Source organism: Rutilus rutilus (assembly GCF_951802725.1).
Source record: "Rutilus rutilus genome assembly, chromosome: 16".
Classification (NCBI taxonomy): domain Eukaryota; kingdom Metazoa; phylum Chordata; class Actinopteri; order Cypriniformes; family Leuciscidae; genus Rutilus; species Rutilus rutilus.
This window is the reverse complement of record NC_140224.1, coordinates 6,274,655-6,292,583: the sequence shown is the minus strand read 5'-3', so window position 1 is coordinate 6,292,583 and position 17,929 is coordinate 6,274,655. Positions and strand designations below refer to the sequence as shown.

At 34.9% G+C, this 17,929-nt stretch overlaps 2 protein-coding genes across 2 annotated transcripts; one reads left to right on the top strand and one right to left on the bottom strand.

Annotated features, from left to right (window-relative positions):
• The first annotated feature begins 1,752 nt into the window (after positions 1 to 1,752).
• g6pc1a.1 (glucose-6-phosphatase catalytic subunit 1a, tandem duplicate 1) lies at positions 1,753 to 6,996 on the top strand. Its single transcript, XM_084434871.1, has 5 exons — positions 1,753 to 2,114; positions 2,489 to 2,598; positions 4,730 to 4,835; positions 4,919 to 5,034; positions 5,999 to 6,996. The coding sequence occupies exons 1-5, from the start codon at positions 1,897 to 1,899 to the stop codon at positions 6,508 to 6,510; spliced, it is 1,062 nt and encodes a 353-aa protein (XP_084290997.1). The 5' UTR covers positions 1,753 to 1,896; the 3' UTR covers positions 6,511 to 6,996.
• Positions 6,997 to 13,375: 6,379 nt separating this feature from the next.
• On the bottom strand, positions 13,376 to 16,116 carry ptges3l (prostaglandin E synthase 3 like). The gene is made up of 7 exons (XM_084434751.1): positions 15,855 to 16,116; positions 15,541 to 15,654; positions 14,712 to 14,778; positions 14,369 to 14,467; positions 14,035 to 14,124; positions 13,831 to 13,890; positions 13,376 to 13,737 (listed from the first exon to the last, which is right to left on the bottom strand). The coding sequence occupies exons 1-7, from the start codon at positions 15,881 to 15,883 to the stop codon at positions 13,729 to 13,731; spliced, it is 468 nt and encodes a 155-aa protein (XP_084290877.1). The 5' UTR covers positions 15,884 to 16,116; the 3' UTR covers positions 13,376 to 13,728.
• Between the last annotated feature and the right edge of the window lie 1,813 nt (positions 16,117 to 17,929).

Below are 17,929 nucleotides of genomic sequence, written 5' to 3'. Positions count from 1 at the left end.
GTTGTGCGTTCAGAGATGCTCTTCTGCACGGTTGTAATGAACCAGTCTGGTCATTCTCCTCTGACCTCGGGCATCAACAAGACATTTTCGCCCACCGAACTGTCGCTCACTGGATATTTTCTCTTTATCGGACCATTCTCTGTGAACCCTAGAGATGGGTGTACCTAATAATGTGGCGGGAGAGTGTATATGTTACATTAAGAAAATTATGCCTATTATAGCACCAGTAAGATTTGCATTACAATAGTATTTCCCCTAGGCATATATTTTTTAAATGTAATTTAAAAAATTCAATTTTCAATTTAAAATGTACTTTTAAGTATTACATTTTGTTTTCTATTTAAATCCACGTAAATTAAAGGCTGCATTGCAAATACCACCTTAAAGTAAAAATACTTTACACTGTACTTTAAAAAAAAAAAACTTTTGGTTTGTTTATTTTTTATTTATTTTATTTTGCAGTCCATTTGACTTTCTTTTTTGCCAAAACAAACATGTGTTGTAATTAATCTATAGACTTACGTCATTTTGACTTCTGAGAAACTAGGACAAAATTTCCCACAAACAAGAATGGGAATCCTGTTCAGGAGATAATCTCAGAGCTGTGGGAACCTATCACTCTAAGACAGGCATTCATTTGGCTGCTTACATAAGCAGTTTCTGATTTGCATTGAATTGCTTGTTTACATGTGTGTTAAATAAGTAAATGATTCATTCAGTTGATCTGTAATGCTTAAATGACAAGCTAAACTGCAATCAGGTTTTTTCTTGCTGATATTTGAGATGTTTGTTCATCCTTCAATTATATCTTCCTTGATCAAATATATTTACAGACCATATTTACATCTAACAAAATAGATAGATATATATGTCAAGAAAGTGTGAGTGGTGTTTGCTGGTACAAAACTCTTTGAAACGGAGTTTTGTATCCTATGGGTGCGTCTGAAATCGCATACTGAGTAGATACTACATTTAAACTTACTTCCCAAAGATTAAAATAAAATATTTCTATATAATATGAATATGGGTTGTATGAATGAAATTCGGGCGTACTATATCCACCATGTTGTTACTGTCAGGTGACCTACCAGCGTCAGTTGCGGGCTCTCCAGTGGCCTCATGGGATAGTAAAGTATCATTAAAGTAAATGCTTGTCAGTAGGCTACATTCAGCAATACACTTTAACCCTATTTCAAACACTATAACAAGTAATTATGAATTACGTATAAAGATGTTAAGTCCTACTTAAGTGGGTCAAAAAGCACTAATTGTATTTAATATAAATGTTAACTATTATACATTTCCATGTAATTGTAACTAACATGCCTCCAAATACACTAAAGTATATTATTTTAAAGTACACTACTTACATATTAAGTGCTCTTTCTTAAAAGTATGCTAAAGTGTGGTTCTTTTTCACAAGGGAACAGCCCATAAACACCATGAAGTACCTCAAAACAAAATGTCACACATCAGAACATGAACAAATCAATGAATTTGTCAAACAAGTCAGACAGATCCATTAAAAGTGTAATTTGCATTAAATGCGTCACTTTAAGACGTCATCATAGTGACATCACGCTCCATGAAACCAAAGACAAAACTAATCGGTGTGTCCACTCATCGTTTTATCAGTGTTTGCCTCATCAGCGTCATCACAGGTCAAAGGTCATGAAATCGAGGGCCCCTGAGTCCTCCAGCCAGCGTGCAAACAAAACCAAAGCATCTAGCCTTGAATAAAGTCCAACTAGAACAGAAAACTGGGGTCCGAGTTTAGACGAAACCTGGCAGGCTGCCTTCATATCTGCAGTTTGATCCCCATCCCTGCACCTTGTGTCTATCCTCCCTCTCGAGTGCATTTGTCCATGGTGACCGTCCCGATCTCAGGCTACAGAGATGGACCTGCTTCACAGCTGGGGGGTGAACCTAGCTGTCCATTTGCAGACAGAATACCGGGACTATGAGAATCTGTTTCAGTGGGTGTCCTCGGTGGCGGATCTCCACACCACATTCTTTGTGTTTTTCCCCATTTGGTTTCATCTGCGCAGAGACGTGGGTGTTAAACTCATCTGGGTGGCCGTGGTCGGAGACTGGCTAAACCTCGTCCTGAAGTGGTGAGATGATCTTTGGTTTGCGTATTCTTAATTAAAAAGCTTATTAAGGAAAAATATTATGTGACAAGATTAAGCTGGTACATAATAAATTGGTGCATAATCAAAAATATTGACCCACTTTACATTAAATGTCTTAAAAGAATGCACTTATTGTGTACATACGTCTTTACATTGTAGTTATATATAAAAAAAATAATAAAAAAAATCTGTAATTAGACTGTTAAACCTACCCATACTACCAAACCTGTCCCTAACCTTACCCGTATTACACTTAATATAAAGTGGGACCATAAATATTATTTCTATTAATATTAAACATGCAAGTTGTGTTGTATGACTTTTTATATCCATATGAATTTTTGATATATTCATAGGGTGCTTTTCGGTGAGAGGCCGTACTGGTGGGTGAATGAGACTAAGTTTTACGGCCCTATAAAACATCCTGAACTGCAACAATTCCCCATCACTTGTGAAACTGGACCAGGTATATTACACTATTTATTGCACAGCTACCTGAAATACTTGATTTTGTTTGGTCAATCACAGCGTTCTCTGGCCAAATAGTTTTGCATAATGACTTGACCCTAATCTCTCGTTTTTCTCTACAAGTCTCTTTCTTCTCACTCAATAAAATGTATTTAAATTCAAATAATTATTTCATTTCTGTTTATTCATTTATTTTGGTAAGTTATTGTAATATACAATAAATCGGTCAGTATTGCTAAATAAAAGCTTTCCCAATCTGGGTTTATTTTTGCAATTATAAATGGCTGACTGTACATTATTTCCTCTTCTTATTACTTTATAATTACGTATATACAGCTCCAAATAAAATCTGCTACTCTGTATACCAGTAGTTGTGCAATTTAACTAATCTATTCTGCTGATCTAATCTCTCATATGGAAATGGATCTGGCACCTTTATCATCCTGTTCCAGTTCAAGGGCCGTCTTTGAGTGAAGTCACACAGTACTTACATAGTAATATTACACATATTGCTGCCAAGTATCCATTCATTCTTAACCTGATTTAGTACTCTGGACCAATTAACATGGTTCATAAATAACCTGCATGAACTGATATTTTATCTAAATGGCTGCTGGTATTTTGCCTGAACTGGTCTGAAAACCAAACCAGCCAAGACCAGCAAACCAGTTTAGGCTGGTTTCAGCTGGGAAGTTCCTGAACAGATGTATCTCTGTAATCTGTAAGGATTCATGTCTGTTTGGCCATTGCCCTGTGTTCACCAGTGTTGGGGGTAACGCATTACACTGAAAAAAATGATTCATTGAATTTAATAAAAACACAATTGATTTTAGCTACATTTAAACAAATGCATTATGCTGGGCTGTGGGAACATGATGCAGGGCTCAACGCTAAGGATTTTTCCACTTGTCTTGACAAACTTTTCACTGACTCCACCACTAAAAAAAAAAAAAAAAAAAAAAAAAAACAGGCCTAGATATTATCCTCATTATTTTTGACCCATAATGTTAATAAATAAGATTGTGACACCAAGAACTACAAGCCTAACTCATAAATTTAAAATATTGTTAAAGACAAACAGTCAGAAATAAAATAAGAATAAATAAACAAATTACAATAGTACAAACATACAAATAAAATAAACACTGCTTTTCATGTTTTTCAGGTAAGTCAAACCGTAATTTTCAGGTAGAGAAAATTAATGATCAAATGTAAAATAGCACTCATAAATATAGATTAACCCTTATTAAAGTTACAAAAGTTATTCAGTCGAGAGCAGTTTTCTTTGCCATTTTTTTGATTAACATAAAACAAAGACAGCAGTATAGGTATATTAGGCTGCTGTCACTTTAAGTGCTGCAAAATACTGTTACACACACCTTTTATTTATCAACTTTTTACGTTCACATAAGATATTACATATACAAACTGTTCTCTGTTTGTTCTCAAACTGTACTCGCTGAGACCAGCATTTTTTGACGTGATTTTGTGTGAATATGCGCAAGAAGACGTGATAGAGACATGAATTCAAGCGCAAGAAGACGTGAAAAAGAGCTCAATTCAGAATTCGCACTCTGTCTGAGAAGCCGCACTCCAAACTTCTCACACTTTTGCGTTGAGTTTTCTTTCGCGTCTTCCTGCGCTTCAATATTTAAATTGGCAAGGCTTAAAACGTGCAAATGATAAACTTTCGTGATGCAGAACTGGCCTGATCGGGCAGGTGACAGTTGTGTCAACTGTCCCGAACGACGTTTACGCTGGCCCCAGGCCATCGGCCAGTCCTTATTGTCGAGATCTGATGATGGTTATATTGTAGTATTGTATACCATTCAACCATAAATGACTTAAGATAAGCATCACATTTGTGTTTCATTTTTTAGTTTTTATTGCTCACTTTTGGTGTGAAGGGCCTTTACATTTGTCAAAAATAGAACTTTTTTGGAATTAAAAACAAAAACGCAAGCCCAGCCCAGATGAGGAAAAAGTAACAGAAAAGTAACATAATGCATTACTTTCCATAAAAAGTAACTCAATTAGTTACTTTTCTTAAGGCAAAAACGCAATATTGTAATCCTTACTTTTCCACGACACTGGAGTTCACCACTGTGCTTGTTTGGTTCTCTTGTCAGGGAGCCCGTCGGGTCATGCCATGGGTTCTGCAGGAGTTGGGTATGTAATGGTTACAGCAGTGCTTTCCATTGTTGCTGAAAGAAAAATGCCTCCGTTAAGTTATAGGTGAGTCTGAGACATGAAAAGTAGGTCTGTGCCTGATCATCTCAAGAAAATAACTGTTTTAAAAGCTTAATGTTTGCTTTTAGATTTTTACAGTTGATGCTCTGGATGCTTCTGGGTTTGGTGGAGTTACTGGTGTGCATGTCTAGAGTCTATCTGGCAGCCCATTTCCCACACCAAGTTATCAGTGGAGTTATTTCAGGTAGGTGTCTTCTTTTTTCGTAAGTGGGTCCATTATAGAAAAAGGACATTTAAAAAAAAAAAATATATATATATATATATATATATATATATAGTTCTTTAAAATGTGCTATTTGCATTTATGTTGTTGGTTCAGAAACACTTTTATACCATTTTAAAGAATATATAAAAAAGTAATGACTATTAAAAAGTATTAATCATTATATATATATATATATATATATATATATATATACAGTATATATATATATATATATATATATATATATATATATATATATATATATATATGGGAGTTGCACCACATGACAATTCACAACCTGAACCAGTGTTATTTTATTATTGATATACTGTTATATAAATACTATTTTAGATATTTTACTACATCAAGTTAAATTAAATGCAAATGAGAAATGTTGCTTTGGCAACTAGCTGAAATTTTAGTTCATGTTTACTTTTCATGTAACACATTTTTCATGTTTTAGTTGTTGTTGTTGTTGTTTTATATCTATAATAACCCTTTCTGGAACTTTTTGTTTACAGTTGTTTTCTGGTAATTATCTACTATATTGATAGGCTTATTGATCTTGACACACAGTTATTTGGAAGCTAAAAGTTTTCAAATAAATAAGCAGTGGAGCAGTTTTGTTTATTAATAATGTGTTTATTAGTAATAATAAATGATTATGGGAAACTACTCGGTTATTTCCAAGAATTTCATCCTTTATTATGATATTAGGGCAGTTGTACCACCCAGCCCAAAAATGTCAAAATGATTTTCAATTGAGAAATTAAAAACATTCTCATCATACAAGAGGTGTATTCAAGTCAACTCATAAATAATATTTTGTATGTATTTTTGAATAAATAATAGATGAGCAACTACTTTACAGTTTACTCTACAGTGCATTAGCATTGTATGTTGCTTGCAGACACTATGACAGCTGTTGGTCTTTCATTTCCAGGTATAATTGTAGCAGAAACATTCTCCAGAGTGCAGTGGATCTACAACGCAAGTCTGAGAAAGTACTTCAATGTGACGCTGTTCCTGCTCTTCTTTGCTGTGGGCTTATATGTGCTTTTGAAAGCTCTGGGTGTGGATCTGCTCTGGACATTGGCAAAGGCCCAGAAATGGTGTGTGAATCCAGACTGGGTCCTTCTGGACTCCTCCCCCTTCGCCAGCCTGTTGAGGAACATGGGCACCCTGTTCGGCCTGGGGCTTGGTCTTCACTTGTCACGCGACAATGAAACAAGAAGCAAGAAACACAGCAGCGCCTCTTTCAGGACAGGGTGTATTGGTGTATCTTTGGTGTTGCTGCAGCTCCTGGATAAGATGACATTTTCCTCAAGCAACCAGATACTTTTCTACCTTCTGTCATTCGGCAAGTGCACTGTTGCTTTGGTGCTTCCCACTGCACTTGTTCCTGGAGCGATATCTTGGATTTCACATGAAAACAAGCATGAAAAGGACATGTAGTGCAATATTCGGGCAAAACTTTGGTGAGTGGTAAACCATAGAGTTTGACTAATGCAGTTTTGCATTGCAACCGATTTTCAAGATAAATGCAATCGTTCAGCAAACGTTTTTGCTGTGCACCATTTTAAAAATACCTCAGATGGCATGTACAGGATGGGTGGATACTAATAGCAATTAATTTCATCCAAAATAAAAGTTTATGTTAATATAATATGTGTGTGTACATATACATATATATACATATATATATTTCGCTGTTTAATGACAAAATGCCAGTCTTGGCGATAATTCGCCTAAACACAGTCAGTTATTTTTTTAAGTGAGTGTAAACAGTTGAGAAAGAAACCGCATGTGTAACAGTTTAATGGGTCCTTGTGTCAGGTCTTAAAGGGGTCATATAATGGTACATGCACTTTTACAAGTCGATTGTACTGAAATGTGTGTTGGCAGTGCCTGTACACAACCATCATAAAATGATAAAAATCCATCTGTGTTTTTTTTTTTTATCTCCTTATATGTTTTCCCCCATCTCAAATCAAGCCGTTCGATTTTGTGACGTCACAAAATCGATGCCCCTCCCACGATTGTTGACTGACAGCAGCGTTTCAACACAGACCCGCAAATCATAGCCCGCGCGCCATTGTTGATACGCATACGCTGGAGCTCTGTCTATGAGCAGAATGGCGTCTAAGCGATTGTGGTGTTCTGTTCTTGGGTGTAATAAGGCACACAGCAGTCATTTTGATATTCCTAAATCCGAACCGCTGAAGACGCAGTGGCTGAGTTTTGTTTTCGAAGGGAATATTCCCCACGATCAACATCAATGCTTTCATGTTTGCGCGAATCATTTCACACACCAGACTGCTTTACAAACGAGGGTCAGTATAAAGCTGGTTTTGCTAAGAAGCTGCTCCTGAAAAAAGGATCGGTACCAACTATTCGTGTTCCTGCTGCACCTCCAGAAGAAGAAGTGAGTGTAACGTTTTATTAACCTTTATATTAATATTTACATTAATCTTTGCAAATCGCTTGCACGCTTCACGATGAATGCGGCTGTTTACACTCAGGGTACATTACGGCATGTTTTCTATGTACGACGTTCTCAATATAATTCATAATCCCACGTTTATAATGAACAACGCGTTATGGTTATTGTGTTATTGTGTTACAAAGTGTACGCACAGAACAGAGGGGCGGGGTGAGCAAAGCTCATTATCATTTAAAGACACATGCACTTAAACGGCGTGCTGAAAACAGAGCTGTTTTTGACCAGGTAAAATGAGTGTTTTCTTACAATACTAATGAGAATTTTTTATTAAAGTATATTACAAACTTTTAATTTAGACCCAAAAGAATCATATTAGCTTGTACAAAAATGGCATTATATGACCCCTTTAAAGTGACATCAGCCTAATATATCTGCTAACAAATTTGGAGATAATATTAAAAATATCTATATGGCAGATATCTAAATATCTAAATATATCTATTATATGGCATGGTGTTGATGTAAAAATTGTGGAAATGCTGAATGTCTAGTAACTTTGGAAAACCACTAGCCGGCTGTTAAGCAAAAAAAGTTAATGTCAATGTGTGTGTGTGTGTGTTCTATAAATAATATACACATATATTATACAAACAAACTTTTATGTTAGATGTGATTAATCACAATTAATCGATTTGACAGCACTAGTGGATACAAAATATAATTTAAACTGTTTTGAACTGTCCTGAGATTTTAGTTTGCTGTATAACATTGGTTCCGTTCTGCATTATGAGACATTGAATTGTTGTCAGAGCAGAACTTTTCAAGATGTTCCTCCTCTCGAATCCTCTCGCATGATTATGATGAATTTATGTGGCTGTAATTATCACTTAGATCTTTCCAAGATTATTTGAGCATATTGTTGCCAAGTCTTCATATTATGGAGCCTCCCTGCATATCTTGTTATATGTGAATGGTTTAGGAGGCTGGCTCATTCACTAAGTAACTTTCATTCAGATCTTATGTTCAAAGGTCCATCGGTCATGATCTGGACATACAGTATACGCCTGTGTTCTGTACATTGTTCCTATGACTGCCGATACAGGGATCATTCATCTCAAAGCGAGTTATTGCACCATTCAACTACTTAGAATACTTGGAGCTACACATTAACGTCCTACCAAAACCTGGCTTTAGATAAACAAAGAACAGATTCTACATATTAGATTAGATCAATTTTTTAAAACTGGACACAAATAAATAACATTAGCAAAAACCGGCTGTATACATATATATATATATATATATATATATATATATATATATATATATATATATGTAGCTGATTTTTGAGTACCATAATATTGTATTATGTTATATACTGAACTTAGATTATAAGTACATACATGCAGTACTAAGCCAAGGATATCTCTAGGCATATTTTTATGACTTTAATTATGGAATATTGTCTCTATGATAGGCCTATAAGTTTTTATTTGATTTTTTAACAATGCAATTGCATGCATGCATTTCTTTCAGTTTTACTTACAGACTACTTTAACTGCACATGATGTTGCATAGTGAAAGAATAAATGTTCACATTGTGGAGACGTTGTTTGTTTCTATTTTTCTTTAAACTTATCACCAAAAGCCTCTGTTCATTTTTTTTCCAGATCCAGTGGGCACACTGGTTTCCTATGTTACAAATTAATTCATTTAATTGGGTTTGAGTTCTTTTAGAACGTGAAAGTTCTTTTTGTGTGTGTGTGTGTGTTTGGTTAGTTAAAAATGTTTTTTATGATAAAATATTTCACTTTTCTAAAAAAAAAAAAAGACATCCATATTGATTAATTTTCCTCCTAAGGACTGCTTTTAAATATTAACTTTCCTTGCCTACTTTTCTCTAACCTCTTTTATAGACGTTTAAATTTTGTTCTTCTGTGGGGTTTGTGATGGGCGTAGTAGGCCAAAGTGCAGAACATTTTGTTTATCCACTTGTTGGCCTGGAGAGTCTGCGGACCGTTACATCACAGACTGCACAAACATCCTTATCAATGTTTTTCACTCCTCACTGAAGGTTACGGGTTGAACGTGTGCCACACTGCACTATTCTGTCCTGAACAATGCTATTTGGTTATTGGCTGTAAAACAAAAAAAAGTATATTTGATGCAAAAATTCTGTCATCAATGCACCCTCATGTCGTTAACCCGTAAGACTTAATCGCTCGATTCATATGGATTAGTTATACGATCTCTTTATGAACTTTTTGAAGCGACAAAGTGTGACAGAAACCTCTCAGATTTCATTTAAAATATATTCATTTGCGTTTTGAAGATGAACGATAGTCTTACGGGTTTGGAACGACATGTGGGTGAGTAAATAATAAAAAAGAAATCATGTTTGGGACGGGTGAACTATCCCTTTGACCTGCATGACTTCTTCTGTTAGATGGTGAAATGTGTCTTTCATGCGCCCTTGTGGAAAGAAGTAGACTTCAGCACATTTTTAAAAAGAGTAGGCTACTTGTTACGGAAATAATACATGTGAAATGAATGTCAAGTTTTCAAATGCCTATTGTTGTTATTTTATGATTAAATGAAAATGTGTAATAGGTTCGATTTACAGAAAATGCAGTAATCTTAATTTAGGAGTGCTGAAGTGCAGAGTGATGTCATCAAAATCATTGATGCATATTGGCAGGATTGAGAGACTGTAAGTTTCGAATGATTATATCTTCTAAATGCAAATTGTATCATTGTTTTGGAGCAGACTATTGAGAACATTAAGGCTAACACATTCATACTAAATGTACTTTAAAATTAACTTATTACAGTGCACTTTTTTTAAATAGTAGCCTACTTAAGTGTTAAGAAGCTAGGCCTGTCCAAATACCCACACTTGCGATCTTGGAAACTTGAGAGAACATGCAAGCGTTGTACTAAATACCACTTTGGAGTAGTGTTGCACGGTGTACCGATACTTCAAAAGTATCGCGATACTCGGAAATTAAAAACGTCACGATACCTACATTTATCAGTATCGATACTTAAAAAAAAAAAAAAAAAAACGCCTCCCTATGGACGTCTGTGTTTTTTTCCTGACGCACGCAGCAAAGAACCTGCCGCTGTCAGTGTCATGTGACAAAACACTACAGCGAGATGGCTGCATGTGCGAGAACAAGTGGTCCACGACTCGTAGAAAAAGATGACGCGAGGAGTGACATATGGAAGTACGTTGCCTACCTTGCTCTGTTGCACGGTGCCCCACCGATACTTCAAAAGTAAATTGGAAATTAAAAACGTCACGATTCCTTAATTTATTAGTATCGATACTTCTAAGAATTCCGCGTTCCAGATTTGTAAGGCCGGCGACACACTGGCTGCGTGTCGTGTCCGTTTTTATTTCGGCTCCCATGTTAACTGCCTGCGTGCGCACGGAAAACGCGTGCATGCTAGAAATAGAACCGACGCCTATTTTTCAAGTGTTCCCAGGCAAAATAGAATAGGAAAAGATGTTTCTATGTCATTTTGACACGAATACATATTAATAAATGACATTTTGATGTTTGAAAGTTTTGACATAAATACAATATATGTAATTTAAAGAAATATTATCGATTTTCAAATATTGCACCTCTCAATACAGAACGAATTATTCTGTAACCTATTTTGCTGTCAACACTGCCGACGTTGTCTTTGCTGCTATATATTTATATTTAACATGAAGTAGCCTATAGGCCTTCCACAACTCTCTCCCCACATGTCAAATAGCCTATATCACCAATGAGGCTTATCATATGTTACCAATATTAAACATTGTTTAATATAATCGCTGTTCATATTTTTATTCAAAGTTCAGAATCAAGATAAAGCTCTTATGTTTCTTATGATAAATGAGATAATGCTGCTAAATTTATAAAAAAAATTACCTTGAATGTCATTGCTCTTATTTTTTATATTTTGATATTTCATATTTTGTTCAAATGTTTAATATATGCATATGCATATCCCGATTAATCACCGATTTCACCTATAGGAAAACTTTACAAAGTTAAGTTAATTAGATGTTACATTATTTGATTGTAAAACATAAAGTTTTGCTAATTTTATTGGTGCAGAGACTGCAGAGATTATATGAATTTTGCAAAAGATTTGATAAAGAAACTCCAGTCATGTGGTGGTGATTAACTGTGTCATATTGAGTAAACAAAAATCTTAAAATACTTGCTGTCGTCACGCCCACTTGAACACTTTGGCCAATCCCTGGAAATATGTCATATACTGTAAGTAGACTTATGTCAAGTGTGAAAAACTGCAAGTGTGGGTATTTGGCCAGGCCCATAGTCATGAAAGTGGTCCTACTTTTAGTACACTTAAGCCTTTTATTCTATAAATGTTATATTATCTGAAAGTACAGTTTCTTAAAAATATGAACTTAAGTTTTGAAGTACACTTAAAGTGCACTTGTTGCACATTCATTACAATTCAGCACACTTCTTTTTCACAGGGGCAAGTACAGTTTCTAAACTTCAATCTTCAAAACGCTCGGCAAACTATCTGTAAACAAATCATTCAGACTAATTTTGGTTCTGTTTACCGTTTGAATTCAGATGACTTGAAATATAGTGCACAAGTCGGATTCACTAAATGTATGATACTTTTATTTGGTTTTGTGACCTTAAAAGATTCGGTTCATTGTAAAAGCACGGCCAGCATATTCTTCTAAATATCTTCTTTTGCATTCCTTAGAGTAATGAAAGTCATACAAGTTTGGAACATCATGAGAGTGAGTGAATGAATTTAAAAATGTTGCAAGAAATGACGATACACAAGCACTGTAATCATGTGATATTTTCCTTCCACCTAAGCAATCATTCTCTCCTTATCGTTTTTTATCGCTGTGGTTCAGAGTCTTGAGTGGGTCTCTTCCTCTTTGTAAGCAGTGATAAACAAGATTTGGCCAATGGACTCCTGCTTGTACAATGATACAAAGAGTAAGTTAAGAAAAAGGTAAGGTTAATGACTACTTGACCTGTTTTCCGGTCCATTGCATGAATGATCTGCAGTACAATAGCAGAGGCTTTTCCACACACACATGCTGTATACTTACACAGACATACTGGTTGGCCCAAGTCGAGGGGTCACCTTTGTCGCCTGACGTACTTAATGAAAGATGGCACAATCCTGCTGCGTAAGAGTTGAGCAACAGTTGTCCATGCGTAACAGTGGTGAACGCCTGAGCTCACAGACCTACTGAGCTTGCAGGAGCACAGGCTGTTCAATGAACAAAAGGTGAACCTTCAATAAACAACAACAAAAAAAAGGTCTAAAAAAGTATAAAACTACTTATTTAAAACAATAAATTGCATGTTTTGATAATGTATGATCATTTTTTAGCATCAATGCCCCAAAACTTATCTGGACAATTATACAAATATATTTGCAATTATACAAAAGAATCATGTTAAATTGTACATAATAAAACAATGGATACTGCTAATAAATAAGACCAACACTGTAAAAAATTTCTAACCCTCCCAAATCAAAAATTTCAAGTGACCGATAACATCTACATTTTTCAATTGGCCCAGGTGAAATTCTGTAAATTATCAAATTAAATTTACAGATTTTCACTTGGGCCAATTGAAAAATTTAGATGTTATCGGTCACTTGAAATTTTTGATTTGGGAGGGTTAGAATTTTTTTACAGTGAATGTATTTGGAGACTTGGTAGATTTTAAACAATCACCTTGAGACTGGTTGAATAAAAGTTTTTGTTTGTTTGTTTGATTGATTGATTGATTGATTGATTGATAGATATCGATCGCTTGATTGATTGACTGATTTTTATATTCAATAAAAAACAATTGTTCACAAAAATACTAAAGCATGAAGTCTTTAATGTAGAAAACATGCATTTTATACACAATCTATTTCCTCAGTTATATAACAACACAAATAGAAAATAAATACACATCTAATTTTGTTTCACACAAAGCAACAATGATTTGTTTTGCAAGGAATTCAAGAATATCAAAGGTAAACATGTCACAGTTATATTACATAAGTCTAGTTCACAATGCCAATGTCAGGGTTTATGCACTGATCCAAAAAAAAAAAAAAAAACTATTCTATTGCAAGTTTATTTGGCCAATGTAAATTGGCTTTTACGGCATTCATAACATTTTGAAAAACTGAATTGTAAAGGTTCATCTTGGACAATGCTGTTCCACTCAGTCACTCTGTGGAGAAAAAAAAAGTGTTGTGATGACCTCAAAACTGAAATGAAATGACTAAAGACTGCATAACCATTTGATACAGTTTCTGGCACTTACAAGATCATCCAGATCGTCCATGGCAGGTGGCTCTCCTTTGTTCTTCATGTCATTAAGCATCTGCATTACAAAAGAGTCATTACATTTTATAGAAAATGTAGGAATTTATTATGATCTCAACATACTACAACGTCGTGACAATAAGTGAAATAATAACAGCTTCATCCAGAATGACAATTGCATTACCCAGATTAAGAGACTTACATCAACATACTGCTCATATTCTGCCATGCCATCTTCCTCCTCATTTTCCCAGTCCCTCCAGTTATCAAAGTCTACTAACAGCCATCCTGGCTGAAAGGGCAAGGAGAGAAAACTCATCATTAAATGACAGAATTAGATAGATAGATGGTTGGATGGATGGATGGACGGACGGACGGACGGACGGACGGACAGACAGACACAGATAGACAGACAGATAGATAGATAGATAGATAGATAGATAGATAGATAGATAGATAGATAGATAGATAGATAGATAGATAGATAGATAGATAGATAGATAGATAGATAGATAGATAGATAGATGGATAGATACCTTTGCTAGATCTTTCTGGAGTCGAGGCCATGCCACATTTTCCTTTACTTTCCTTATTAAGGTATTAATTGTTCGGTCAAAGACCTTCACTGTTGAATCCTAAAAGGACATCATCCACAAAGTTGTTTGGGAAAGCCACAGAATACTGGTTGTCATGGATGAAATTTCATTGACATATTTCACTTATTTCATGCACTTATGGTCAACAAAACTAGCCTTTATTTGAAATAATACAGAATAATATGTTTAAATGTCTATAGATTTATTATGCTACCTGAATTACATATACACACATACTGTAAGCTTCAGGGTTATATCACAAAAAGGATGGTAAACTACTTACAGATTTAAATACGCGGTCATAAAATTCAATCTCATTGTAGATATTGTTGTCATCCACATCTTTACAGCTGAAAAAAAGTGATATATTATTATTATTATTTTAGACATTTGCTTACTTGTAAATAGTGAAATACATTATGTATCTGAAAGTTTCAGGGCCCCAAAAACACTTTATTTATCATGTAAAAATCCCAAAGCTATTCTATAGCTCAGAGGTTGCTCTTTTTGAGCTCAGGAGACTTAATGCTCAGGTGTTCCTCCTAAAATTCCTTAAAACAATGCTAAGTTTGTGTTTAGCAAGAGTATAGAGCTATACAATTTGATCTTTTGATCTATAAAATTAAATCATTTGATTTTGTTCAAATGTGATGAGACATGTTTGCATTCATATTGAGCACAATTTGAGACATTGTTGAGATCTCCTCTGAACTCTAGAGGAGACGCATATGAGATTATAGTCTTATCTCAGGATAAGAAGCAGGATACACTCTTAAATATAAAGGTTCTTTTATAGCATTGAGGGTTCCAACCTTTAACATGCATGGAAACTTTTCAATGCACAAAAGGTTCTTTACACTGGGGGGAAAGAGTTCTTTAGATTGTAAATTGCTCTTCACACTATAAGAAGAAAAAAAAAACAGTATGCAGCACTTGTGTGTAAGCAAAATTCAGAATTTGCTTTGTTAGAATCTCATTGCTGTGTCTGAGAATCATTTCAGTCCGAATTTCCTATGGGATATTACTGAGAAAAACTGAGAAACTCAAACACAATCATACAAATAAATAAATATTTGATATAATAGATATTGGAAATAAGATCATTTTCTTACCTCAGAATAATTTTTTTGTCCTGAATATCTACTTGAACATCTTTTGGGTTTTGAATCGCAAAGTTGATAGTGATGTACTTTTTCCGGTCATACCACAGTGTTCTGGCTGGTTGACTAAAGAAATGAAAAGAACCAATTTAAGCAAAGTATTTCTCATTGGGTTACTCTTTAAAAACAAAACTTTCTGATCTAACATGACGAAACCATTTTAAGTCTAAGTTCAGAGTTCGTTGTGAAAATCACATGTACCCTTCATAGAAGACATAAGCATGCGGCTTCTACCATTTCAAATAAACATCCAAGTTCACACCTACCAGTCCTCTGGTCTCACAATCTTTGGCATCTTGATTCTCGTAGATTTGACGTAGTTTGTGTAAATGTTTTGACTGATTTTCCTTAAACGTGTAGAAAAGACTTGACTGGAGAGAGTTCAGTGTGTGGCTCGCTGGCTGAGTGATTGACTCTATTTTTAGGATGGATGGTATCAGCTGCTGGGAGAGGAACATACCACTTCACCCCCACCCCCCTTTGCTCATCCCATTTAAAGGAGGTGGTGGAACACTCGGGAAAATCACTGAAGCTTCTACCCTCACCCAGACATTAATATTCCCTTTACACAAACCCTCCCCCGGGTGAGAATCTGCCAGGACAACATGCAAACCTCAACCAATGTTTATTTGAGTCTGATGCAAACATCACTAAGGGATAATTCACCCAAAAATGAAAATTCTGTCATCATTTACTCTCCCTCAAGTTGTTCCAAACCTGTATGATTTCCTTTCTTCTGCTAAACACAAAAGAAGATATTTTAAAGAAGGTTGGTAATTAAACAGTTGCTGGTCCCCATTGACATCCATAGTATTTTTTTTTTCCTACTATGGAAGTCAATGGGGTCCATCAGTCGTTTGGTTACCGACTTTCTTCAAAATATCTTCTTTTGTGTTCAGCAAAAGAAAGAAAGTCATACAGGTTTGGAACAACTTGAGGGAGAGTAAATGATGACAGAATTTTCATTTTTGGGTGAACTATTCCTTTAAGGGCTGTTTTCAACAACAACAACAAAAAATTGTAAGTCGCTTTGGATAAAGGCGTCTGCTAAATGACTAAATGTAAATGTAAAAACAGAAAACTTGTTGCCGATCATTTACATAACAACAGCCTTTTGGGGACCTAAAAACACAAACTTTTGAAAACGGGTTTCAAATTGCTAGTTTTTGAAAATTATACTGTTATCGTCTCCGTGTAAACTACAAAAATGCGAATTTGTGAAAACGGTGACGTCATGCGCATGTTTATTAAGTGTTTAGTGTATAGGCATATAGTGTCTTTACAAAGTGACATCGCCAACTAGCCTGGCAGCAGAATATAGCGTTTTTAATCATTTTTGCGGACCATTGTGAACGGGGATCGTTTTGACAATGTTGTTGTATGCAAGCGAACAATGCAAAGAAAAAAAAAATCTGTTTATAGTGCAGCGTTGTCGCTTAAACACACCCTTAAAGCCATACTTTTTTTTTAAATAAAGAGTTAAAACACAATTCAGTTCAATAAACTTGACCTATATCTGTTTTCTTTTATTTGTGATCAGATTCTTGCAGATATGAAGCAGAAAGAGATGAAAGGCAGAGGGTGTAAATGCCTTTGAGGAAAGAGAATCCTTAAATAGAAGGAAAAAATTTATGTATAAAAGCACTAATTTCTTTGCATTTAGTTTTATTCTTGTCACAATCAATCTAGCGTTTTGTTTGCTTGTTTTTTCACATGGACTTATTTTTTAAAATAAAATCAGAATCATTCTCTCATTTAAGTGATTCCCTAGCTATTTTTTTTTGTTGTTGTTGTTGTTGGTTATTGACATTCTAATCAGGCTACTTGTCCGGTCGGGCAGGTAAAATTCTCTTTTACATGTCCCTTCAAAAAATCCACTTGTCCCGGACAAGCGTTATGTCGAGCCCTGGGGTTAGGCTATGCGATATTAAGAGATTCCTGTGTTTCCCTAGAACTGATGTTAAAGAATCCAGTCATAAATGTCATTGATAATGGTCTCAAAGTGGGGGTCCTACAGCGCCATCTGTAGAGATTGTGTGCATTAAGTCAATATTTTGCAATGTAAAATGTATATCATTTTTAACTTAGGCTACATTTTTCAACAGAGTGACAGTAGCTTAGCAAGTAACTAAAGGTAGGCTATATACATACATATATATATATATATATATATATATATATATATATATATATATTCAGCAGCATGTCAATAACTTATTTATTTATTTATTTATTAACTTATTAAATATATTGACTTTACTAACTTAACTACATTCAAATAGTGAGACAGAGCTGCTCTTTTCAAAACAGTGTACTTTTTCCCACAAAGCTACTATTTTAT

Bases quoted from the DNA above. Each gene is read 5' to 3' on its own strand.
- ptges3l (XM_084434751.1), bottom strand. From the start codon at position 15,883: ATGCCAAAGATTGTGAGACCAGAGGACTG. The intron at 14,468-14,711 runs GTAAGTAGTTTA...ATGTCCTTTTAG, and splicing joins ATGACCGCGTATTTAAATCT to GATTCAACAGTGAAGGTCTT. The intron at 13,891-14,034 runs GTAAGTCTCTTA...TTTGTAATGCAG, and splicing joins AATATGAGCAGTATGTTGAT to ATGCTTAATGACATGAAGAA.
- g6pc1a.1 (XM_084434871.1), top strand. From the start codon at position 1,897: ATGGACCTGCTTCACAGCTGGGGGGTGAACCTAGCTGTCCATTTGCAG. The intron at 4,836-4,918 runs GTGAGTCTGAGA...GTTTGCTTTTAG, and splicing joins ATGCCTCCGTTAAGTTATAG to ATTTTTACAGTTGATGCTCT. The intron at 5,035-5,998 runs GTAGGTGTCTTC...TTTCATTTCCAG, and splicing joins TATCAGTGGAGTTATTTCAG to GTATAATTGTAGCAGAAACA.